General features: G+C 39.6%; 1 protein-coding gene across 5 annotated transcripts in view; it reads left to right on the forward strand.

Moving 5' to 3' along the window:
- EXOC4 (exocyst complex component 4) overlaps window positions 1–27,088 on the forward strand; it is an 807,451-nt gene that overhangs the window by 290,219 nt on the left and 490,144 nt on the right. The window contains exon 10 of one of the 5 annotated variants that reach the window (XM_060414842.1): window positions 23,093–25,382. The exons of the other annotated variants lie outside the window; for them this stretch is intronic. Within the exon in view, the coding sequence (XP_060270825.1) occupies window positions 23,093–23,097 (5 nt within the window). The 3' untranslated portion in view covers window positions 23,098–25,382. Of the gene's footprint in view, window positions 1–23,092; window positions 25,383–27,088 lie in introns of those variants that run through there. 5 annotated transcript variants of the gene reach the window in all.

The raw sequence follows: 27,088 nt of genomic DNA on the forward strand, positions 1-27,088 counted from the left end.
AATCCACACCTGCAAGGCAGGAGACCCCAGTTCGATTCCTGGGTTGGGAATATCCCCTGGAGAAGGGATAGGCTACCCGCTTCAGTATTTGGGGGCTTGCCTTGTGGCTTAGCTGGCAAAGAATCTGCCTGCAATGTAGGAGTCCTGGGTTCGATCGCTGGGTTGGGAAGATCCCCTGGAGAAGGGAAAGGTCACCCTCTCCAGTATTCTGGCCTAGAGAATTCCATGGACTGTATAGGCCATGGAGTTGCAGAAAGTCGGACACAACTGAGCAACTTTCACTTTCACCTCATGGGTAAGTCTGAGGATTAAATGAAATAATGCAAGTAAGACTCTTAACGATGGTTTGCTGTTATCACATACACTCCATATGCAACCGTTATTGAGGTAAAAATTCCAGTTTGGCATATTCCTCCATAGCACAAAAAATGTGGTTTTGAACTTTCAGAATTTTGAATTTTCACATTTCATATGGAAACAGATAAGGTAACTACTAAGTGAAACTCGCTCAGTCATGTCTGACTCTTTGCAACCCCAAGGACTGTATGTAGCCTGCCACGTTCCTCTGTCCATGGAGTTCTCCAGGCAAGAATACTAGAGTGGGTAGCCATTCCCTTCTCCAGGAGATCGTCCCAACACAAGCACTGAACCCGGGCCTACTGCATTGCAGGCATTTTCTCCTCTGCATTGCATAGCTACCATACGAAGTAGCTATGCTTTTTACTGTAGCATTGCCAGACGAGGTAGTTCCTCATGTAAGTGGGGTGTGTGCATCACTGAGAAGATGTTCACCCCTGGATGATTTTTCGCTGACTCTATTTTTCCTGTCAGGTGCGGCCCACAGTTAAGTTGTTGTAGGGTAGCTTGGTACCTGTGCTCTTCAGCTTGTCACCAGATATGTTCTAATGGACTGTTGTAACTTTAATGAAATCCAGTCTTGCTGAGTCACTGAACTTGTTTTCTCTTGAAAGACCCTTTACAGGACCTGACAGATCACCTCTCCAGAGCCTTCAGACATCCTGGCCCTCTAATTCTTCTCCATAACGAGTTCTGTGCTGCATGATAAAATATTCATGTTCAAATAGGTTCTAAACTAATTATCTGCAGCCAGCAGTTGCCACTGCAGTCATTTGCTGTTAGCTTGGCTCAAGTTAATGGCTTGTATTTCAGTACAAATAGTCCCTTCTGGCTGTTGCTTGTTGCTGATTCTTATCCTAAATGGAATTTCCCTACATATCAGAGTTAATTCTTCTTATTTTGAAAGGAGATTTTTTTTTTTGCCGTATTGTTTCCATCCCCATTTTTCTCCCATTTTAAGATGACTCGTTCCTTGTGATTACCTCCCATCTTCAATCCAGTGTCATTGACAAATTCATGACTCTTATGCTGTCCAGATAGAAAAAGTTAAGTCCCAAGTTTGCATTTAGTAGGAGGTACCATGTCAGCTTTTTAGAGAAACAAAGTCAAGTACCATGGTAGGGATGAGTGTGTGTATAAGAGATGGTTAGATGCTGGAGACCTACAAAGGGAGTGTTATGATAGGAATTAACCCCTTGGGTAAGAATTGGGGGCTGTATATGAGGGAGATAGGGGTACTGATTTTGTGTGTGTGTGCGTGGGGGCGCTGGGTGGGTATTGGTGGAAACGATGAGTGAAATGCTAAGACTGAGTGGATTCAGGAGCAGAGAGAGGACTGAGAACTTGGTCTTGGTCTTGGGGAAATCTGCAGTGATGGAGAAATGAGAAGGGAAGCAGCCAAGCCAGCAAGGAAACCTTCCGGATAGCTAAGGATCAGCTTCCCTGCCCAGGACTTGCTTAAGATATTTCCTGCTTCCTTCTGTTTCAGCAGCAAGGGCGTGAATGAGAGTGAATGAAGTTAAGTCAGAGAAAGAGAGTATGTTGTTATATTGCTGGAGGGTGGACCTCCTTTGGAATGTTTAAGTGTCTCTACCTCAGTGTTGGTCATCTACCTCTTCAGAAGACAGCAGCTAACCTAAAACAGATAACCGGGGTGTTAGACCATGGAGACAGATACTCAGCCCTTCCAACATCAATAACACAGCTTTTATTCAACCCGATTTTCTTAGAATGCTGTGATCATTACACTTTTCACTACCACCCAGCCTCTTTCCTCCTTCCCAAGTACTGGATTCTATAAAATGCCCTGAAGACTTCAAACAAACTTTTTGGTCCACCCAATAAAACAAGCACAAAAATCTCAGATTGCACCTTGGTTCTCTGCCCGTTAACTGATACATACATCTTCTAAATGGCCTAGAGATTTCATGAGCCCAGCGCTGATGTGGTTTTAAAAATCAAAGTTTTCCTTCTTTAATGAACTTCTTAAGAAAATGAGAATTTTATTTTGAATAAATAGAGTTGTTAGATTCACACGCTTAGAACCTGTCAGGACGTGAGATACAGGTGTTTGGTACATAAAACATGCATGATTTTTACTGAGTTCTGAATAGTAAAGAAAATTCTCCTGACGCTAACTGTCCAAATCCAACAGTTCGTTCTCCTTCGTACTTAAAAGAGCACGTGCATGGGGAATTAGAATGCTAAATGTTTTCCCCTCACGCGTTGTTTCTGACCTGTGTCATATGTTTGTTAATTTATCCGCTTTTTATTCCTTGATCAAAGCCAAAATATGTCTGTGAAAACACCCACGGTGAAATGCTTCCTGAAAGAACTGTTAGCTGGCATTTTGGTTCTTTTCTTTTTTTTTAGTAAAAACATTTTTTGCCCTGAAATCTGTTATAAATGTAATTCCCAGGAAATGCGTAAAAGGAACATCGAATAACAGCATTAGAATTGTGGCTTCTTAGAGTTCAGATAAAGCTTGAAATTAATCAAGAATTATTGCCTGTTTTAATCTGCATTCATTTTCTAGGTACAACTACATAATAATCAATTTCTTCAATTAAAATGTATGAATAATGCTTTCTTTTAAGTTCATGAAATACCTGAGGCATTTTTAGGGGAGTGGGTAAAATATTGACTAATTTAGTGTGAAAAATGTGTTTAACCCCTCTTCCCTTTAATGGTGGAACAATAATCTTGGCAATTACAAACAAATGTTGTACATAGTCTTTAAATTTCTATTCCTTTTTTTTTTTTCTGTTTTCAATTTTAAAGGAGTTAACATATCTATATGTTTTTCTGGTAGTCCCCTTAGGCTATGGTTATGCTCACTGAAAAGATATGAGATACAAATTTTGTTTAATGGTAGCCTGATTGTTTAAGATATTTGACAGTTAACCCTGTTGGTACTTCTTCAAATCATTTCATAAACTTTCAGTTGCTCAGAAAAGGAATGCTGCTAATGGCTGTTTTTAAGAGAGTGAGGGGCAGAAGCAAGGTCTGTGCTCATCTGTGGTGCCTCCAAGGGGAACAAGCGGCCAGCTTCGTTAGCCCTCTGTATTGTTTTAAGACTAAAGGGTATAAGATGAGAAATATATGATAATATATAGTAATTATGTAAAATGCTCATTACATCTATGATTTTAAGCAGTTAAACTAATCACACCAAACTTTGGCTTGTATTTGGTATATGTTTCTCTTTTTGTTTTTTTCTTTCTGAAGTGCCTGTTCTGATCTCTTGACCATTTTTCTGTACCTTTCTGGTAACTTTTTTGTATGTGTTATATATATCCTTTCTCTTACAAGTGTGGCACAATCATTTTCTTCCCATCTGTTGCTCACTTTTTAAATTTTGTTTATGGTATTTGTCATGCAGAAGTTTAAACTTTTGTGTCGGTTATTATCTTTCCTTTTTTCTTTACAGCTTCTTATTTCTTAGTATTGTTGAAATAAACCTTCCCAACCTCAATGGACTTCCCTGGGGAATCAGATGGTAAAGAATCTACCTGCAATGTGGAGACCCGGGTTCAATCCCTGGGTCAAGAAGATGCCCTGTAGAAGGGAATGGCTACCCACTCCAGTCTTCTTGCCTGGAGAATTTCATGAACAGAGGAGCCTGGAGGGCTACAGTCCATGGGGCTGCAAAGAGTCTGATACGACTGAGCAACTAACACTTTCGCTTCACCTCAGTATTAAAGAGAACACTTTTTTCTATAGTCCATAATTAGATTTTTCTTTATTGTAGCTAAAACTTTCCATCATTCAATTTTCCTTTATCATAGCTAGGTCTTTAATACATGTGGAATTAATTTTTGTGTAAACGTGCAATAGGACATAATTTTTTCAGATGTGAAATTGGTGATGCACTCACCTTTTATTGATTAATCCTGGCCTTTCTCCAGTGATTTGAAATGTATAGTAGTCTCCACATGCATAATTAGGTTTTCTTGATTTCAGATGAAAAGGAGGCAGCTTAGTGAGCGTAAGAGAAAAGGGGTAATTATTTAGGAGAGTGGGCTTTTCCTCTGACCCCCAGAGCAGGGAATGCGGCTGAGCCTTGGGAACAGCTCTGACCAGTGACTCAAGCACCATCAGATTTTCACTATCTTTCTCATTTCTCATCTCTCTTCTTGTCTCTACATACTGGCTTTATTGTTCTTTCTCACTGTAGACTGTCTTTTTATAACTGGTTCCTAAGCTTTTCATCTGCCCAGAAAGAGATGGACTCTTTTGGTCTCTAGTCCAGAAGTCTCAGTTTGGGTCAGCTGCCTTTCTTGTGTCCTGGAAATGAAGTCATGTAAAAGCACAGCCAGCCCAACCAGAGCCATCTGGAAAAAGGTGTGGTGACTGGTAATAGATTAATACTTCCTTAGATGCCTACTGTTCCTTAGGTATGTGGGTTTGGCTCTGAGCTCTGTAGAAATGATAATTTAGCTGTTAACCCATGCCTGTTTTAATTCAATGCTTTGTGCTGTGGTGCTTAGAAAACTGTAGGTAAGTACCTTTTTTTTCCTCTTTAGAAAATACTACCGGCTGATACTTACTCTTCCAGATGAAGTTTAGAGTCAGCATGTCAGGTTCCATTACACATGCCATCATTTTTTCCATGGAAGTATATTGAATTTATAGATTTATAAGCTGAGAATTGACTTCTTATTCTTATACCCAAATCATGGTATGCCTTTTTTATTTTTTTATCCAGTCTTTCTTGAATGTTAAGCTATCGTACATGACCATATTAGTGTCAAATGAATGTTCATTCCTAATTTGTGCTTAACCAAATAGTGCTTCATGGAATAATAATAATTTAGACAACACATGTGAGTGAAGTACATAAATAAAGATTTCCTCCCTTCCTGCCACTCATGAATAGCTGTTTACATTGAGGGACGTGATGGGACTGTGTCTTCCATGGGGTAAAACCTGTAGGATACAGCTATTGGCACTTGTATCAGTTAGAAATGCATTCACTTCTCAGTATCAGGAAAACCCATTATACGGCAGGAGTTATTACTTACATGAAAAGTGTGGAGATGGGCAGTTGGTTCCATGACTCAGTGAAATCAGAGCTGATTCTGTGCAGTTCTTTTGGCTTTTTTTGGCTGGTCACATGATGGCTGCTGCAATGACAGTCATTATATCCATGCTTGAGGCCGGAGGATATGGGATGGGGTGTGGGATTTAATCCCCTTGTCAGAGACATGAAAGGTTTTTCAGGTCACCTCAGGTCTTGTGACATGATCCATTCCTTTATGCAGGGAAGGTTGACAAAGGCAAGCATATGGCACTTGAGTCTCTGTCTTGGGAAGTGGGGTTGGACTGGCCTTGTGTGGCCATTTAACACCATCTGTCTTTTCAAATAAGGTGAAAAGTCACTCTTGCAAGTGTTTTAAGTTGTATAACCCAGCTGTGTAACATAGGTGATTAAGCTCTGCATCTTCATTAACCAGGATTTCCCTGTATCCCTTAGTTGATTATTCAGTTTTTCCCCCTCCGGGATTTCTAAGAAGCCTTTTTTCCTACTGGCCTACCACCTGGACAGTGCAAGACAGTGTCGTGGAAACCCTGAAAGTCGTTTACATTTCATTTCCATCAGCTTTACATCTTTGCTTCTTTGATACTAGATTGCCTTGGTCATTCCTCATGAGTTGGAGTGGTGACGCTTATTTGTTTGTCCATTTCCTTTTTACTGTGAAGAAATTGTTGAACTTCTGTGAAGGTGCTTTCGCTCTCTCCATCAACTTTGCTCCCTGTTTTGGACCGCCCAGGCCCAGGAGTAGGTTTCTGCTCCAGTGATACGAAGGCCACATCTGACCTCTAGACTAGACACTCATGGTGCCTCTCTGATTCCTGAGTTCTGCATTGTTAGGTTCCTTTACCTCCCGGAATCGCTGCCTTGTGCTTCTGATTCACGTGCCTCTCTAAATCCCATTCATCTGGCACTTGCAGACTTGTCATTTTTATTAGGTCTCATTGCTTCAGCAGTTGTGGCAGACCCCTGACAAATAGTGTTCTTTCTTACCTCGGAAAAATGTTAGCTTTATTTTAGCCATAGCTGTTTTCACAAGTGTGTGAAGAACTGGAAAATTGCAATTCGTTTCAGATAAGCACAGCTGAAATATTCTTGTTTTGTACTAAGGCAGTAAATTGGAAGAAGGTTCGAGGGCACTGAGTCATTGTAGTTTCTAACGATACACGAATGTGTTATGGGGTTCATGTGTCCTTCTGGGGCCTTGGTTAGTTATGAAATCTGAAAGAAAAGCATCTTAATGTGTCCTTAGTAATCCTCATGCCTCTTAATAACAGCTTTTAATTTTTAGTCCCCGAGTCATCACATTTTTGTTTTGCTAGCCCCCTTGTGGCCAAACTGAATGCTTGACTAATTAATTTTTAATAATAGAAAGACTAGGAATTGGGGATTCCCCAGTGGCTTGGCAGTAAACAGTCCACCTGCAATTCAGGAGACGTAGGTTCAATCCCTGGGTTGGGAAGATCCTCTAGAGAAGGACATGGCAACCTGGTCCGGTATTCCTGACTGAGAAATCCCATGGATAGAGGAGCCTGGTGGGCTACAGTCCATGGGGTAGCAAAAGAATCAGACAGCTGAAGGACTGAACAACAGCAATATTAAGAATGAGCTGGTCTGCTGGGATAGACTGGTGACTCATGAAGACATATAAAGAGGATAAAGTCAATTTGGTCCTTTCAGTATCACTTAAAAACAGTTTTTTAAAAATGGCTGTTGCAGGACAAGGAGTACTATTTATAGTCAGCCTCGGGAGGTTGAGGGTTATATTTCATTTATTTGATTTGTCCTGGTGGGTTATCACACCCTGGCATTAATGGTCATTTTTAATGGCATATGAAATTGAAAAAAACTGAAGTGTTGGAAGAAAAACTGTAGTTTTTAATTATTAACGTGTCCAGAATGAAATAAGTTTTTTTTTTTTTTTGTAAGTCTAAAGATGTGTATGTTTTTAAAAAGTAAATCACACTTGGGCAAATTCTCTCTTATGAACATCTGTAAGCATTGAGTCTAATTGCCCTGCAGCTGCTGTTGGTTGGGAGGTTTCTAGTAATGTTCCTCCATTGTTACATGTCACTGTCTGCTTTTCTGCTGTTGCGTGAGTCACATGGGTTTGCTTGTGTAGAAAGTTTAAGAGGCTTTAGTTATTTTTAAGGTTCTAAAGATAAGTGTGCTTCTATGTTAAAGTCTTTTCCTCCAAACACCAGTTAACAGTTGAATCGAATCTCCACCAGCTGGAGCCTAGTTATGTGTGGTTTGAGTGGGAGGCGTCTGATGCGTGGTCTGTCTTGTCTGTGTTTTCATGCAAGTGGATTTGGTAAAAGTAGGTGGCATAAGGTAGTTGGAACAAATGAGACAACTCCTGTACTAGATGAAGACCTTGCAAAATACGGCCGTAAGACACAGTAGGTCAAATATACTGGCTTTTATACTTTCAACATGAATGCAGAATTGGGTGATGGTATTAATAGAAATTTGTTTTCGCAGAATTGCCAGGTATTGAGTTAATTGCACATTGAAACCACTGATTTTGACATCAGCTACTTTGTCCATCTGAATATTCCTGCTGAGTTACTCTATGGGGCCTAGTTCTATAAAATGGAGTTATATTTCAGTGGTGGGCTGGCACACTCTGGCATTAGTGGTCATTTTTAATGGCAAGAGAAATTGAAGGAGACTGTGGAAAAAATTAAGGTGCTATCAATGTTTTATTTTTATTAACTTGGGTATGAATCAAATTGAGCTTTATTGAAAGATCATTTGCTATACAGGAATTCTTTTATTTTGCCTACCCAATTGCTGATCACAGTCTAGTGCTCACCTTTTTGCCCTCTTTCTCCACTTATTTGAAATAAATTATGATTGTTTCAATCACTATGTCGTGTTTGACTCTTTTCGACCCCATAGACTGCAGCACGTCAGGCTTCCCTGCCCTTTACTATCTCCTGGTGTTTGCACAAACTCATGTCTATCGAGTTGATGATGCCATCCAATCATCTCATCCTCTGTCACCCTCTTCTCCTCCTGCCCTCAGTCTTTCCCAGCATCAGGGTCTTTTCCAGTCACTTCGGCTCTTTGCATTAGGTGGCCAAAGTATTGGAGCTTCAGCATCAACCCTTCCAATGAATGTTTCCTTTTGGATTGACTGTTTTGGTATCTTTGCTATCCAAGGGACTCTCAAGAGCCTTCTCCAACACGTGCCATACTTTTAACTATACCTTACTAAGTCAACCTCTCATGACCTATTTTGAAGTCAGGACCAAACTGCTGAGTTTTGGTGAGTGACTAATATTAGACAGGTTGACTTTCACTTTTCATTTAATAGTGTTTTAATGTAGTATGTTAGGCTTTTGACATGTAACTTGAGGAGAAAGAGGAAAGAGATATAGCAACTCCGTGAGGGTAAAATCATATGCTAACCTAGCGCTAAGCTACAGGCTATTGTGGGACTGCAAATTGAGGCCTGCAGGTTGAGCCTGCTAAGATCAGCTCCAGCTGTCTGAATTGTAGTATTCAAGGAGTTCCATGATCTCAAGTTTCACCCCTCCAACTATGGGTAACCCAGGGTTCTAATCTGGTAAGTGGGGAATTGCAATAGAAATTTCTATAGCAGTAATGTTGAGTTTCCCAGCTGTACCACTTTTAGTTTGAATTACAATCCCAGTTAGTGACCCTGGGAAAGACTTTTCCCATTCAGAACCATAGTAAAATGGAGGTAATTAGGAGCCAAGGATTGGGCATGCACGGTGGAGTCAGTAGGGAAGATGATAAACTGGGTGGGCTCTCTCAAGCCTGCTGTATCCAGGGCTTAACATCTTTTATTCTTAGTTTTCTCATCTAGGAGACAGTAATAGTAGTTAATGGTAGTTACCTCATGGGTTTGTTTATGGGCCTTAAAAGAAAATCCATGGAGACTACTTAAAATAGTGCTGGGGTCATAGTGTTCAATGAGAATGTTGGCTGTTACCGATGCTGCCAACTCAGTGGAGTTAACTTAGATGCAGACTTGGTTAGAGATAGCTTGGAGAGGAGTTAAGTCTAAGCCAGTGGTTCTCACACTTTACACATGCAGCAGAATTAACCTTGAGGATGTTTCAAAACTTTTTGCTGGGATCTACCTTCAACGGTTTTGAATAGGTTTTAACTCTGGTGTAGAGTTGCCAGGTAAAATATAATTGTTAGTTGCTCAGTTATGTCTGATTCTTTGTGACCCCATGGACTGTAGCCCATCAAGCTCCTCTGTCCATGGGATTCTCCAGGCAAGAATACTGGAGTGGTTGTTGCCATGCTCTTCTCCTGGGATCTTTCCTACCCAGCGATCAAACCCAGGTCTCCTGCACTGCAGACAAATTCTTTACTTTCTGAGCCACCAAAGAAGCCCTGGTGGGGTTCTCTATAAAATATAGGATGCTCAGTTAAATTTGAATTTCCGATAAACAGCAGATAATCTTCAAAATATATCCCTTGGGGTATTTGGAACATACTTATACTAAAATTTGATTTAACTGAGCATCTCATTATTGTTTTGATATTGCTAAATCTGGCAACTCTAGTCTGTGTAGGGCCTGGGAATTTGCATGTTAAGCGAGCTTCCTCCCAGGTGATACAGCTGCTGATGGTTCAGGATCATACTTAGAGAACCTCTCAGTACCTGCCTTGGATGAAACTGAGGACTGTGGTGATAATTGGTTTTAAGTGACTGTAGCTAAAAACTCAGATAAAGTTCCCTACAAACTCAGAGGACCTCAAAGACAGAATGCAGTAATTGTTAGTGTCTAAACAGTGACAATTCAGTGAGGGGTATAGATATATTGTGTAAGTTTTTAAAATAAGGAATATAATAATCAGTATCAAGATTGCCGTAGAAATATCAATAACCTCAGATATGCAGATGACACCACCGTTATGGCAGAAAGTGAAGAAGAACTAAAGAGCCTCTTGACGAAAGTGAAAGAGGAGAGCGAAAAAGTTGGCTTAAAGCTCAACATTCAGAAAACGAAGATCATGGCATCTGGTCCCATCACTTCATGGGAAATAGATGGGGAAACAGTGGAAACAGGGTCAGACGTTTTTTGGGGCTCCAAAATCACTGCAGATGGTGATTGCAGCCATGAAATTAAAAGATGCTTACTCCTTGAAAGTTATGACCAACCTAGACAGCATATCGAAAAGCAGAGACATTACTTGGCCAACAAAGGTCTGTCTAGTCAAGGCTATGGTTTTTCCAGTGGTCATGTATGGATGTGAGAGTTGGACGATAAAGAAAGCTGAGCGCCGAAGAATTTATGCTTTTGTACTGTGGTGTTGGTGTCCCTTGGACTGCAAGGAGATCCAACCAGTCCATCCTAAAGGAGATCAGTCCTGGGTATTCATTGGAAGAATTGATGCTGAAGCTGAAACTCCAATACTTTGGCCACCTGATGCGAAGAGTTGACTCATTTGAAAAATCCCTGATGCTGGGGAAGATTGAAGGTGGAAGGAGAAGGGGACAACAGAGGATGAGATGGTTGGATGGCATCACCGGCTCAATGGACATGAGTTTGAGTGAACTCCGGGAGTTGGTGATGGACAGGGAGGCCTGGTGTGCTGCAGTCCATGGTTTTGCAAAGAGTCAGACACAACTGAGTGACTGAACTGAACTGATCATTCATAAAGGTACATAAATGCATTGGCCAAAATGAATATAATGGATTCCATTTTTTTGCATAATTTTAATTTAGCCATATCTTCATGAATTTCAGATTTATAGCCTTTTAACGCCAGCAATTATATTTTGGGCTGGGAGTGACAGGGCCAAGGGCCAAACTTGGAACTCAGCTGTGCTTGATATTTTCTCTTTAAGTCAGAGACCAGAAATTAATCACCCAGGAGGGAGTATGTGAGAGTAGTTAGTTCATGAGCTTTAGAATTAGATAGTTATTTAACCTTCCATGCCTCAGTCTTCTTATCTGTATACTGCAAATAATAGTACCTATCTCATAGGTTGGTTGTAACTGTGATAAATTAGAGTGCACATACAGCGTGGTTTAGCATGTAGTCAGCACTTAAAGGTCAGCTAAAATGGGATTAGGATTAACACAACTCAGATCTTCAATTTGATGGATAAATTCTTAAGGCTTCCCTAGTAGCTCAAATTGTAAAGCATCTGCTTGCAATGTGGAAGACCCGGGTTCACTCCCTGGGTTGGGAAGGTCCCCTGGTGGAGGAAATGGCAACCCACTCCAGTATTTTTACCTGGAGAATTCCATGGACAGATATGCCTGGTTGGCTACAGTTCGTGGGGTCACAAAAGTCAGACACAACTTAGGGACTAAACAACAAAAGATCCTCTGATTAAAAATGTGTACTTAAACTTACTTGGTTTATTTCCCACCAGATTATTTTCACCAGTGTAGAAGCCAGGCTTATTTTATTTTATCCTTACTGTTTAGAACAGTGTTCTGCATAATAAGTGCTCAGGAAATATTTGTGCGAAGAAGGAAGAATGGCTACCATTGACAAATACTTTATTAAATAAACCCTATTTAAAAATTTTTAATGTTAGTTATAGGTAATCTTGTTTTACAGGAAGATTGTTTTTATGGGTATAATATTAGACTGAAGGTTTAGAATATTCTACACAACAAACCTTGGAGAAGGAAATGGCAACCCACTCCAGTATTCTTGCCTGGAGAATCCTGTGGACGGAGGAGCCTGGTGGGCTGCTGTCCGTAGGGTCGCACAGAGTTGGACACGACTGAAGCAACTTAGCATGCATGCGTGCATTGGAGAAGGAAATGGCAACCCACTCCAGTGTTCTTTCCTGGAGAATCCCAGGGACGGAGGAGCCTGGTAGGCTGCCGTCTATAGGGTCACACAGAGTTGGACATGACTGAAGTGACTTAGCGGCATCAGCAGCAAACAACAAACCTGGGCATATATACAGAATCATACGGAATGTCAAGAATAAATGGAAAGGCTTTTTTATGCATTTGTGCATTTTTTTTAAAGTGCTGATGTGAGGATAAAGTCACTTGGTTTTTTCCCGTCTTTCTTTTGAACTTTTTGATACACTGAAAGTGAAAGTCACTCAGTCATGTCTTATTCTTTGTGATCCCATGAACTATACAATCCATGGAATTCTCCAGGCCAGGATACTGGAGTGGGTAGCCTTTCCCTTCTCCAGGAGATCTTTCCAACCAGGGATTAAACCTAGGTCTCCTGCACTATGCTACCTTACATTTTTTTTTTCTTTTTTAAAAATGTCATTGTAAATAGGTAATAAACTCACATGCTTCAGGATTCCAGAGTTTAAAAATGTTTACAGTGAACATCTCCCTGTAAGCTCTAACACCAGCCACATTGTTAGCTTTCCTCCCATGGGCAGAGGGAATTAGGACTCTGAAGTCTTTCAGCCTTCGAGAGAATGATGACGCAGTTCAGTCTCATTTTAGGGTTTAGGAGAGGAAAACCTAAAGGAAGTTTCGTGGTTTTTTTTTTTTTTTTTCCACCATGGCATCGATGTGGTTCACAGGTTCTCTGACTTGCTTTGTCGGTCTTTTCAGCATGCGCTGCTCCTTTGTCGTGGTGGTTCTTCATTTTCAGAGCACCCCTAGTGGTACTTGGTAAAAATGCAGGTTGCTGATCTCCACTCTCAGAGATTCTGTTTTGGCAGATCTGGTGTTTGGGAACAAGAATCTACCTTTCTAAATGTGTATTCACTCAGACGAAGATGGTACTTGTACTACTCCGTGAGGAGGATGGCCTCTGTCCTGCATGAAGCTGGAGCACATGGACGTTATACTGCTGAGGTCGCCCATCTAGGAAGTGGTGAAACCAGGACTTATGTTCATTCCTCAGCGTCTTTTTTGATGTGTGCTTTTCATGTTGTGAAAAGTGAAGTGGCCAATTCCACCCAAGGTTGGGAACAAGATTTAGAAAGCTGCTAAAATCAGTGATGATTCACGGCTTAGTGGGACATTGGCTTGTTAATTACCAGAGTAAAATTGCCCAGCATCAGCCACCTTTAAGTAGGGATTTAAAAGAAATAAGATTATGACAACTAATGTTTAAAAAATGATATGATTTGAAACTATTTAGGGATGCTAATCTAAATACTGAGATCTTTGCACTTTCCAATTGTTATGCTATTGAGTATCTCCAGTGGCCGTTCTGAGCAGACAGTGACATTTAGAATTGTTTCAAAACTCTGCCTAAATAACCTATAGAAGATCTAAGTTAAATATATAAAAAATTAAGGAACAATATTAAAGGGATTATTAAGTGATTAATTGTGTGGCTCTATGTCATGTAATGTTTCCCAAGAGACAACTGTGAGTCAGAGGCATGACCAGATAATCCCTTTGATGTTCCATACAGCCCAATGGACCAGTGTCACCAGACAGAAGGGAGCCAGTGAATGTAGACATTACTCATAACAGTTAATACCTTTGGAAGAAAGTTTATTGAAAAATTAAGCGTTTATGGTAAAAGTAGATATGGAGATTTTCTTTGTTCATGAGCCACTGGTTGAAAATAAACTGAAGGATGGTAGAAAGAATCTAATGGAAAAGGCAATGGTATTTATGAATGAAGAATTTGTCAGTAGGTTTCAAGCAACAAGGCGGTTATTTGTGATCACGTTTGTTTGTGCTTAGAGATATTTCGGCACAACATTCCAGTCTATTTTCTTTTGTCTCCCCATCATTACAGCCTGCATTCTTGTCTAGATTGCTGTCTAAATTTTTGTTCCAAATTTGCAGCGATGCAAACGGTAAATCTGAATCATAGCAGTGAATAAATTGAATAGGCTCCAACGTGAACCTGCCTGGAAAAGACGACTGGAACTGAAAAATCAATAAGCTTAGGGGAAAAGCTTGTAGAAGCTTACTCAATATAAAAACAGCAATAAATCAAGAATAATAAACAACCGAGTTGCTTAGATAATCGTTTTACTTTGAACCACATAAACAAAAAGAATTGATAGTTTCTGCCTATGTACATGAAGGATATCTAGCTTTTGAAAAGTTACAGCAGAATAAAGCAAGTACAAACAAAAAAATAAAGAAATTCCTTCTGGCATGCAAAAATCACTTTGGGACAATAAAATAATAAACTTTAATGAAGGTATGATACTGATTTGAACAACTCTTGGGTGTCTGGGGGAACTTTTGGGACATCTCTGAATGCCATCATGCTGAAACAGCATGCTTTTGATTGCTGATGAATAATCCATGAATAGTGATCAATAGCTCAATATGAATCATAGTGACTAAAATGGTGACTTCATCTCCTACTCATGACTACTAGAAAAATTCCCATTTAATAAACTGACTTCCTGACTATGAATATGGGGAATATTTTGATAAAACAGTCTATTATTTTTGAGTGTTTCAGTTAGATATCTTCCATTTACTGTGGAGCCCTAGCCAGATTGTAACGTAATATTTAAGGATATGCCCATATGATAAAGCACTGACTATATGTAGGGTAATATGAAATTGTACTAATTATGAAAACAGAGTGTGGTCGTATATGACTGTGATAATACATGAATGTTAGAGCTTAAATGCAGTTAATATGTTGATGTCAGGATTTCTGATGAGTAAAAGAAAGCAGTATTAGTCTTCGATGTATATTAACACTCAGTTTACATAGAATATTAGAACTGGAGGGAACCTCATTTTAAAGAGTCTGTAAACTGAGATCTAGAGAGGGGAATTGACTAGTTATGGACAGAACAATAGGAATTCTGTATTTTGGGGGTGGTTGGTGTCATCAGTCCATATAGGCCATGAAGCTACTTAGAAAAGTGGGGGAAGGACTAGCTTCAGTGACCCAGTGGAGACAGGGTAGTACTTGCCTCATCCCCTGGCAGGCCTTCACCTCTGGTCCTCTGCTTGGGCCCATGAGGAGTCATCAGAGGCAACTCGAATAAACAGGGAATTAGGGACCCAGGAAAGTGTGGTAGCACACCCCACAGTATGTAGAGTCCTGTGGAACTTCACTGGCTTAGAACTTGGCCTTTAACCACCAGCCTGGAGTTTCGATTTGCCGCTTTCAGAGCTGTGTGCTCGTGTGTTAATTGTGAATTAAAGATGCTGGCAACTTTACCTGTGCTGTGAGTAGATATGCCCCAGCCTTGTAAAATGTTTAAAATACCTTTGGTTTTGTAATTATTACATTTATCATTTAGTACATAAAACACATTTTGTGTTTTCAAAGTACTTCTTAGTATCATTAGCTAGCTATTAGGTAAAATTTCTAATAAGCTACTGCTCTTATTAGTGCTTTGGGTGATTAGACATTATTATTTATAATCAATGTCTGAGATGAATAAGTAGAAAGTATGTAGTATGTGAAGAGATAGCTCTGGCTCTTGAATTTGCGACAGTGTGTGTGTGTGTTTGCACACTCATGCTAACATGTATGTCATGTATGTATATAATACATATATGATTATGTACGGTCATATATATAATTATATATACAATCTATATATAAAAGCTATATACAAATATTACATTTAAATATTTATATATACATATACCAAAGCACACACCGGTGCTTTTAAAGATATATTTAGGGAGAGAATTAGACTTATTTTAGATTATAACCTGTTGAAATAGATTGTAAGCTCCTTGAGCGCAGGCAGTTTAAAATAACCTTGTTACTCTCACTTACAGACGCTGCATAAAAATGTGTTGATTGCTGTAGTTTTAGTACTAAGTATGTTTAGCACTAAGTAAGGTGGCGATGTTTTCTGAAGGTGAGGGCTCTTTCTGTTGTCAGTTTGAGTAATGCTGATCTGCCGCTGCTGCTCGCTGCCCTTATCCTGAAGTGTCTGTGCTTCACGTGGGTGAAATATGAAGTTTGTGATCAGCATAACCATGGCTTCTCTGAAGTGTACAAGTCCCTCTCTTGTTAAATTCTACTTTTGTCTCATGCTGGCTGCTCTCCCTTGCTTCTTCTTAGAACTCGCCTCCGCCCTTTGCACCCAAATGCACCTGAAAAGATGTCACCAGCAGAGATGCTTTTTGGTGACGATTTGGAGCCTCTTAAGCTTGCAGCACTATCTTTTATCTTCCGTGGTGCTAAAAAAAATCTGTTAGAAGCAACTTTGTAGAAGGAATATTTTAAGAAAAGTGATGCCATTCATAAAATGGATTCCTGGTTCAGTGGGACTTTGTATTATCTAATCAATGAATTGTTCACCAGTAATCATATAATTGTATTTATGATCATACACATTTGTTAAAAGAAATGTGCTTAATTCTCAGCCTCAAAAGTTTTAAAGTGGCTTTTTACCCCCAAAGAAAGTGAGTATTATTCATTATATGTACTTCTGGAGGTACTTCTGGAGGCATTTCTTGATTATCTCGTAGATCTAACCTGTCAACCAAATCTTGTGATTTTTCTCTTTCATTTATATTTACCTGCTGTGGCTTCATAATCTCATCTTTCCCACTGTGTCCAAGTCTTCATCACCTCACACTTGCATTGCTGTGCACCTACACTTCTCTCTCCTTTTTCTGATCCATTCTGTATACTGTCTTCTTCAGGGCACACTATGTACATCTCGCCTGGACAGCATTACAAAGTGGACATGAGGGGTGTTGACTTGTAGTAGACCATTAACTTTAAAAAGAGCTCCTCCTCACCTTAAAACATAATTATGGGGCCACAACACATACAGTGCTGCTTTAGATGCTGAAAATATTTAATAAATGTTTAATGAATTGGCAGTATACTTGTAAACGTTTTCCTGCTTTAGTGATAGGGTATGGGAATGGGGTGGCTGTAGAGACGGGTCCATCTCATATGTTCAGTGTCACAATCAGTTCTGGGAATGAGACACTTTCTTGAATTTAAAGTTGTCACAATAAGCACAGTGGAGCCAAGTGGGTTTATAGCATGAATGGTGCCTCTCTGCTTTGATGCCCAGTGGTGGACCATTCCAGCGTATTCTGGGGAGTGGTTGTAACAGTTTTCTAATTTTCCCCTTGCCTTTCTTCACCTCCAGGTTCATCTTAAATGAACGTCTCCCTGGTCCCAGAAGGCCAGTCCATTTTTGCATTCCTCAGTTCTGGTTTCTTTTGGCAGGGAGACTAGATGCGGTTGACAGATTATATCTGAAAAGGGCTCTGGTAATTGCCTGTTCTGTTCGGTGACTGTGTTGCCGACAGATGGGCACAGTGAATATTGGAAGTGTTCCGGACCTCCGCACACTCCTTCAGCTTGCGAGTGGTGAGCCCTGCCAGCATTTTTCTTATTATCTATTAGCAATTTTCAAAAGAATCATTTAGATCTTTACCTCTTTTTTTTTTTTAACCTAAAACTAAATCACATCTATGGTGAGGTTCTCTCCCACCTCTTCTACTCCCCCCTCATTATATATATTTTTTTGGAATAGAGAAAATTCTCAAGATGTTAGTGCAGGCTGGCATGAATGGGTGCCAACAGTTCTTTCAGACTTGTGAAAAGATTTATTTTTTGCCTGAGAATTACACATATGGCCTAGAATGATAATATTAGGATCTGTGTTGGTTGAGATAATTGGCAGATCGCACCTTAAGAAAAGTGATTGGTTGGCTTGTCTCTTTCATTTTAATCCCTTGTCTCCATCACAATCAAATCATTATGTGGTATATTCCTGTGCGTTGAAAAAAAAAAGCAAACTCTTAACCCATTTATAGGGGGCATCTGTTCACTGAGCTTGAATTATTGAAAACATTCTCTTACATTGTCCAATTTAGTAGCAGCCAACAAATTCTAAATGAGCAAAGGAGGGGATCCCAATAATCCCAGCTCTATAAATATGATTTCTTAAGGGGAAGGGGCAGTAGCCACCCTGATAACATTAGAGATGTTTTTTTTTTTTTTCTGTTGTTATTCAATCGCCAGGTTATGTTCGACTCTTTGTGACCCCAGTACTCCAGGCTTTCCTGTCCCTCACCATCTCCTGGGGTTTACCCAAGTTCATGTCCATTGAATCGGTGATGCCATCCAATCATCTCATCATCTGTCACCCCCTTCTCCTCCTGCCCTCAATCTTTCCCAGCATCAGGGTCATTCTCAGTGAGCTGACTGTTGACATCAAGCGGCCAAAGTATTGGAGCTTCAGATTCAGCACTGAGTCCTTCCAGTGAGTCTTCAGGGTTGATTTCCTTTAAGATTGATTGGTTTGATCTCCTTGTGCCCAAGGAGATGATTTTAGATGGTCTCAATAGGAAAATAAATGTTCAGAAGTGAGAAATGAGACCCATGAAACCCTCTCAATGAAGACCAGTTATCACCATGGAGACAGATTATGGGACTGCAGTGTTCTGTTGGAGAGGGAACTGAGAGGCCTGAACACCCATAGAACTCCTCCGTCACACAGCAAGTCTGTATTGAGGTCCTTGAGATCTAGGGCAAATGAATCCATTCATTTAATTTCAGTGATGCCATATAAGAGTGATGACCTTTAAAATATCCACAGTCATGGTAATTATTAATTAAGCCTTTGTGTAATTACTGGCATTGTGTAACAGTCTCATAGCAGCTGATTCTTGTGAGGGTAACAACAGACGTTTATTTCTGCTTAGAAAAAGATGCTAAGGGTAAATTAACTTTTTTAAATTTTAACTTTCTAGTTCTATTCACTATTTGTATCCACGTGAGTGCATAAATGAGAAAGAAAAATATGTTCCAGGGTGGATATATGTTTTCATTTACTAGTAAATGGAGTAAGATGCTCATATACTTGTAGGCACAGAAGCTTGGACTTGGCAGTCTCTTTCACAGTGTAATTTAAAACTGTGTGTATTAAGCACTCAGTTGTGTCCATCTCTTTGAGAACCCATGGACTGTAGCCCCAGGCTCCTCTGCCCTGGAATTCTCCAGGCAAGAATACTGGAGTGGGTTTCCATTCCTTTCTCCAGGGGATCTTCCCAACCCAGGGATTGATCCCAGGTCTCCTTCATTGCAGGTGGATTCTTTATAGTCTGAGCCACCAGGGAAGCCCAATTTGAAAATAGACATAATCAAAAAGAATTAATTATACAGATTATGGAGTTGGGATACATTTGTTGAAGTTTGGATAGTATTTTAGATTGGAGAAGTGAAATGTGTTACTGCCACTCACCCTTAAATATCTCGTTTGCTTAATGCATTCATCAGAGCTTAGGAAGCTAGGAAATACCTGATTAAGTAAGAAACTTGTATTTATCTTTTCTCCCCTTTATTTTAATAATATTTTTCTTTATGAAACTATAAAAATATCACTTGGTAATTTTCTGGATCGCTTTAATGACTGTTCCTAAACCAACTGTTCTACAAATCATTCCAATGATTTTTATAAAGTTAGAGGTTCTCTTGGATAAAATCTAATTTGCATTATAGAGGATACAACTGAGCCTTCCCCTTCCCCAAGTTAAGTGACTTCTTTAGGATTGTACAGCATCTTAAGTCACGGAGTCTTTAGAAGAACCCAGACCTCCTTGTTTCTGCTCATCACTCTTGATTCCAGTCATGCTGCTCCCTATCACAAATTGCTTGTAAAAGTTAAGAGAGTGCTGACTTCCCCCCTCAGAAAACGTGAAATTAAAAAAACAAACCAAGATGGATCCGTCTGGTTTGTTTGGAAGGACATTATCACATGGTGAAATACTAGCATAATTATATTATGAAAATATGTGTTCATAATCAAAGATAAATCAACCCTGTAGAGATTACAGATTTTCAGAATAGTACAGATGTTTTGTAATCCCCCAGGGCTTCCTGCAATGTGGGAGAGCTGGGTTCGATTCCTGGGTAGGGAAGATCCCCTGGCAGAGGGCATGGCAACCGACTCCAGTATTCTTGCCTAGAGAATTCCATGGACAGAGGAGCCTGGTGGCTACAGCCCATGAGGTCGCAAAGAGTTAAACAAGACTGAGCGACTCAGCACAGCACAGATGTTTCATAATTCCTCCAGTAGGTAGACTACAGATTTTCTCAACTCAGTATGTATATTTGATGTTCTTCTTCTTATATTGTCTTAGTTTGTTGAAGTTGTAGTATTTATCATCTGTTTGTCACATGGGATTCAAAGAAAAGGAAGCCCATGGTTCTGTATAGCCCCCTTTGGCCATATTTCTCCCTTTAAACTTGGCTTCATCTCTTATCAAATACTTACTGGGATTTCATGTTTTATCTAGCCATTCTTAGTCCATAGAAAGAACTGATTTTACTTTTCTTGATGCTTCAGACTCTTGAATCCTGTTCCTACATTGCTGATTTTTTTTTTTTTTTTTTTTGAGAACCAACTTCTTATTCTCCAGTCACATGGTTTTTTTTAACTTGGGATATACTTTTATATCTCAAAATCAGTGAGAACTTGAATTTTTCATAGTGATTATATTTCTTATCATCATGGCTCACTTGAATAACAGTATGACTTAAAATATATAGTAATATAATCCTGATATGGTGAGGTACTCTGGGTAGTCCTTGACTTAATAGATTATTTGTACCTTTGCATCAAAATGAGTTGCTTCACTTTGGGGGATTATCAATTATCAAAAGTATACAATTATTTGCATACTTTTTAATAATTAAACAGTAAAGTGATAAACTATTAGTTTTACACAACAACTGTCATTGCTGTCAAAGTTCTAAACATTCTTTGCAGTGTTAGAGTTGGAAATTCCCAGGTCATTGAAAGAAAGCAAAGGAACAGATCTTTATTAACATTGCATTCTTTTTATTCTCATGGGCTTGTAGTCAAGAACAGGTGTTGAAATTAGTTTGGAGTCATGAAAAAATAAAAACTCTTTCAGATGGCTAGGGCAAAATAACTTTGGAAGCTCATATTAACCTGGAAAACTCTAGGATTATATAAATAATGAATGGTCCCGAAATGCATTGGTTTTTGTAATGCAGATGAAGGTAAGATAACTTGTCAGGACTGAAATTTACATATTAGAATAATTGATTTTTCTTATCTTCTTCTTTAACAAAATAAATGGCTATGAATATTCATGGTTCAATTAAAATATTTATGGTATACTAATACTTCACTTTTAGGTCTCTAGCCATCCATAAAGAGTTTTATTTAAACTTGATTAACAGTGAAGGGATGGTTTAACACAGAGTATAATATATTGGCTTTTTGTTTTGGAAATGAAAATGTAGTACTTGGCATGAGTAAACAATTTGTTGACTCTTGTAATGCATCATTTCTTTTGATAAGGAAAGACCATTCTTGAGTATAAAGCATAGACATAATGTTAAGATCTTAGTATAGAGTAAAGCATAGAACATCTTTTGATGCTTAACTACTCTTTTTTCTTTAAGCACTAGTATTTATCATTATTAGGTAGTTGGAATTTCTTGAGTTGCTTCCGTAGGGAACAAGGTATAAAGAAGGTTGAGAAAGTGCTTGCAAACGAGACTCTCAACCAGGGCTGAACATTCTTGCAAACGAGATGTTCTGCCCAGTGTAGGGAACTAGGTTTAAGGAAGGTTGAGAAGTGCTTGCAAATGAGACTCTCAACCTGAGCTGAACATTCTTGCAAACGAGATGTTCAGCTAAGAATCCTGTTTGTTCCCATGGGAAAAGAACATTTCTTGCACACAAGGATGTTTCTCTGATTCCTCAAAAGGAACAGACCCTGGGACTAAACGGATTCTAAGTTGATAAAGAAGTTCCCCAAAACAAAGTCTTAGCTGCAGTAAATAAGCCAAGGTAAAGGTTATCTCGCCCTGCGCCTGCGCACTGTATAGTCTCTGAATCATAGTGCTTGGCAGCTTGCCCTGTAGGTTGTTGTGCAAGGGATATAAAAGAAAGCAGCTGTAAGAAGCAAGTGTTAAAATATAAAGATTTAAACCACTCTGCAGTGTTGGTGTTTCATTCCGTCGCCAGCATGCTTCATTGACTTAATTTTAAAATTTTTAATTGTGGTAAAATACACATAAAATTCACCATCTTAACCGTTGTATAGAGTCCATGGAATTCTCCAGGCCAGAATACTGGAGTGGGTAGCCTTTCCCAACCCAGGGATTGAACCCAGGTCTCCCACATTGCAAACAGGTTCTTTACCAGTTGGGCCACAGGGGAAGCCCAGTACAATGTTATTAAGTACATTCAGCACTGTCCATCTCTAGAAATTTTTCATCTTACCCAATTGAAATTTTACCTATTAAACAGTAATATGGTTCCCCCTGGTGGCTCAGAGGTTAAAGCGTCTGCTTGCAATGCAGGAAACCTGGGTTCAATCCCTAGGTCAGGAAGATTCTCCTGGAGAAGGAAATGGCAACCCACTCCAGTGTTCTTGCCTGGAGGAGCCTGGTGGACTACAGTCCACGGGGTCGCAGAGTCAGACACAACTGAGCGACTTCACTTTCACTTTTCATGGTATATCACCCCTTCTCTGCCCCTACTGCTAAGTCACTTCAGTCGTGTCCAACTCTGTGTGACCCCATAGACGGCAGCCCACCAGGCTCTCCTGCCCGTGGGTTTCTCCAGGCAAGAACACTGGAGTGGGTTGCATATTTCCTTCTCCAGTGCGTGAAAGTGAAAAAGTGAAAGTGAAGTCGCTCAGTCATGTCTGACTCTTAGCGACCCCGTGGACTGCAACCTACCAGGCTCCTCCATCCATGGGATTTTCCAGGCAAGAGTACTAGAGTGGGGTGCCATTGCCTTCTCTGCCTCTCTGCCCCTAGCAACCACCATTCTACTTTTGTCTCTGTGTGTTTGACTAGTCTAATTACATCAAGTTGGACTGTGAAGAAAGCTGAGCACCGAAAAATTGATGCTTTTGAAGTGTGGTGTTGGAGAAGACTCTTGAGAGTCCCTTGGAGATCCAACCAGTCCATCCTAAAGGAGATCAATCCTGGGTATTCATTGGAAGGACTGATGCTGAAGCTGAAACTCCAATACTTTGGCCACCTCATGCGAAGAACTGACTCATTGGAAAAGACCCTGATGCTGGGAAGTATTGGGGGCAGGAGGAGAAGGGGACAACAGAGAATGAGATGGCTGGATGACATCACTGTCTTGATGGACATGGGTTTGAGTAGACTCCGGGAGTAGGTGATGGACAGGGAGGCCTGGCATGCTGCGATTCATGGGATTGCAAAGAGTCGGACACGACTGAGTGACTGAACTGAACTGAATTACATCAAATAAGTGAAAGTGAAAGTAAAGTCACTCAGCCTGTCCAACTCTTTACGACCCCATGGACTGTAGCCTACCAGGCTCCTCTGTCCATGGGGTTTTCCAGGCAAGGAGCAGGTTGCCATTTCCTTCTCCAGAGGATCTTCCCGACCCAGGGATCGAACCCGGTCTCCAGCATTGCAGGCCAACGCTTTACCATCTGAGCCACCAGGGACGCCATACATCATAGAAGTGGAATAATATAATACTTTATGTGACTGACTTGTTTCCCTTAGCAGAATATCCTCAAGTTTCATTCATGTAGCCTGTGTCAGAACTCTCTTCCTTTCTGCATTATATTCCATTGTTATGTATACACCACATTTTGTTTACTCATTCATTCATCTGATGGATATTTGAGTTTCTTCTGGCTTTTAGCTATGTGAGTAAGTAGCAGTGTAGGGATATTGTGAATAATGCTGCTGTGAACTTTGGTGTATATATCTTCGAGACTCTGTTTTTAATTGTTTTGAATATATACCCAGAAGTAGATTACTGGATCATATGATAATTCTGCTTTTAATTTGTTGAGAAATCAGCATATTGTTTTTCATGTTACATTCTAATCAGTAGCACACACAGGTTCCAAATCCTCTACATTCTCATTAACACTTGTTATTTTCTGTTTAATCTATGGATTTTAAGTTATGCGGGTTACATATATTTACCATATAGATAGTAATAATGCAGAAAAAGGTACAGTAATTTTGAAAGTACTTCTTCACTCCCTCTGAGTGGGTGGAGGAAGGGGAAGGTACAAAGGACAGGGAGAAGTGTGATTTGACCACTGGCGTGGGAAATTAGGTGATGGAAGGTTTAGTTTTGACAAAGGAAGGGCAGGATATAGAGAGAAAGAGTTCAGATTGTTGAATTTGAAATGTATGAGATTTTCAGGTAAAATCTGGAGCTTGGGAGAGAGGTCAGGACTGCTTGAGTGTAATTAGTATTTAGGTGGTAGTTGATACCGTGATTGCCTATTTGATCATTCAGGGAGAGAAAAGGAATTGGGGAAGAGAATCTTGGGGGCCTTGACATGTACGAATGTACAGAGGCCACCCTCACCTAAAGTCAGAGTTGTCATCTTTCCCCAAAACCTCCTTCTTCCTAAATTTCCTTGTTCGCTCAAGAAAATGGTATTCTCAGTGTAGTTGGAATGTGAAATTGCCAAGTCTTCTCTGGCAATGATCTTTGCCTAATCTGTCACCAAGCTCTTTTGCTTTTTTCTTTTATAATGCTTTTCAAATCTGGCATTTTTTTTTTTTTTTTTCCCCACTTGCATCATTGTTTTTCAGGCCTTTGTTGTTAGTCTTCTGCAATTTTCTCTTAGCCTACCTTTCTGTCTCTAGGATTTTCTCTCAGACTTTTATCTACTTAACATATCAGATTTCTATGTAAGCTTTCAAATGACAAAGGAAAGTTATTTTCTTTGAGAAAAATAATGTTTGAAACTGATTCTTTGTAAGAAGATAGGTCCTGACATTTAAGGCCATGTAGAGTCTATCTCTAGTTTATCTTTTTGAATATAAATTTCAGCATAAATGCCAGGTTTTTGCCATTCTGCAATATCTGATGCTCTTGAATTTTCGCCTTTCCTTACGCTGTTTCTGTCACCACCTTCACTCCTCCTCACTTACACAAAGGCCCAATTCAGCAATTCAAGTCTCATTACCTCTTTGAAGAGGGGGCAGTGTGGTGCTATATAAAGAACTTTGTGTAAACCTTTGTGCAGCTACCCATTATCTGAGTAACTTTGAAGAACTTTTTGAATTTCATATTCTTTATTTGTAAAATAGGCCATTGTGTGGGATAAATTAATAAAGTGAAATGTGAAGCACAGTAGTTAATATTTCTGATCTTTGTCCCTCTGGATCATTTTATTCATTCATTTATTTATCCATTCAACACACAGTTGCTTTGGTACTTCCCTAAGCCATGAGGATGCAGCAGGTAACAAAATGCACAAAAATCCCTTCTGTCATGGAACAAATGTCCTAGAAGAGGAGCTGGATGATAAGCGAGATAAGCATATAATGTTTTAATAATGATAAATGTGAGGGAGGAAAATTAAAGAAGAAAAGAGAGACATGCAATAGCAACAGGAAAGATGGAAATTTTAGATGGAGTGGCTGGGGAAGGCCTCTGAGAAGTTTTCTCTTTAGAAATCCTGAAATGGTTGATAAACTCATTGTATTATGACATGTTGTTTGCCTAGAAGTGTGTGTTTAGACTCGGTCTTTGACCTCAGCTCCATTAGAACTCCTTGCACTGAGGGATACATTTTTATTAGCTCTCTTGTTTCCTCGCTGCACTTTTATTGCAGTGAAAATATATCATCCTGACAAGGAATTGATACAATATCAAAATATAACTGGAAGTGGTACAAAAGGCAAGGCCTTCGTATCCAAGAGGAGGTTGATGGGATTCCATGCAAGTTAAATATTTAATACTTGTTTCATCTAACTCTTATTAGGCCAGACACTCCAGAAAAATAAAGACTCCTTGTCTCCATCAGGTGTTATTTATGGCTCTTTGGAGACTGAATGAGGATGCTAGTGCCTTTGAGTTTCATAATGAAGTCTGGAGCTCTTAGGGGAAATTTCCTGAGTGAAATTTCCTAAGTGAAACTCCAGCATTCATGCTGAAAGTGACTGACTAGCCTTGGAAAGGCAGCCTTGGAAAGGTGGAGAGTCTGCAGCCAGTTTTATTCAGATCGTTTGTGTTTTACAAGGTGTTTGCATGTCAGACTGAATAGAAATGATCAAGAAAAGTGCCCAAGTTGTAGCATCATTGCTTGAACCCATCAGAAAAATCAGCTGATGGCTTGAATCTGTAATTAGCGGTTAAATTTTTCCTCCAGATTTCTTTAGCTTCCAGTTTACCAGGCAGGAAATTGGAATCAGGAAGAGAAACCCAGAAACCTGTAACTCTTCATTTCTGGGGTTAGGTTCTTCTAAAGAAAAGTTATCCTGTGAAGAGTTAAATTTCCTGCTAACAGTGGCATGAAAGCTGTGTTGTTGCTTTTGCTTTTGTTTTGGACTTTGAAACAAAGAAAATTCACCAAACACCATACTTTGATTACTTTGAGCAGTTGTTTTTCCTTAGGGGAGATTGCAGAGTATAATTTCATCCCACAAAAAACTGGTGCCTGAGCTCCAACCAAAGTTTGCGCTTGTTTTTCCCCTTGGGGATTTGACATTTTCTGTTTTCTGACATTTTTACCATTGTTAGGCACACTTCTTTGTGTTCTTGCCCTGTATTCATCCCCTAAGGGAATTTGTGTATTTTATCTACTGGAAAGCAGGTATGCCTTCTGTTTTGGACAGGCTATTTTAATTGTTGAAATAAATCCAACTATAGTGTAATAGACCAATCATTAGGAACTGGGCCATGTGGCAGCATTTAGATCCATGACACCCAGACCATCAGTTTAATCCAGAAAGGAAATTAAATACCATGTACCCCAAATGAATGATTTTCTTTTCTTTCCTTATCCTTACCTGGTCCTTCCTACCCCATCCTTTTAAAATATTAAATAGCATCTT

The sequence above is a fragment of the Ovis aries genome, chromosome 4, assembly GCF_016772045.2.
Source record: "Ovis aries strain OAR_USU_Benz2616 breed Rambouillet chromosome 4, ARS-UI_Ramb_v3.0, whole genome shotgun sequence".
NCBI lineage: Eukaryota > Metazoa > Chordata > Mammalia > Artiodactyla > Bovidae > Ovis > Ovis aries.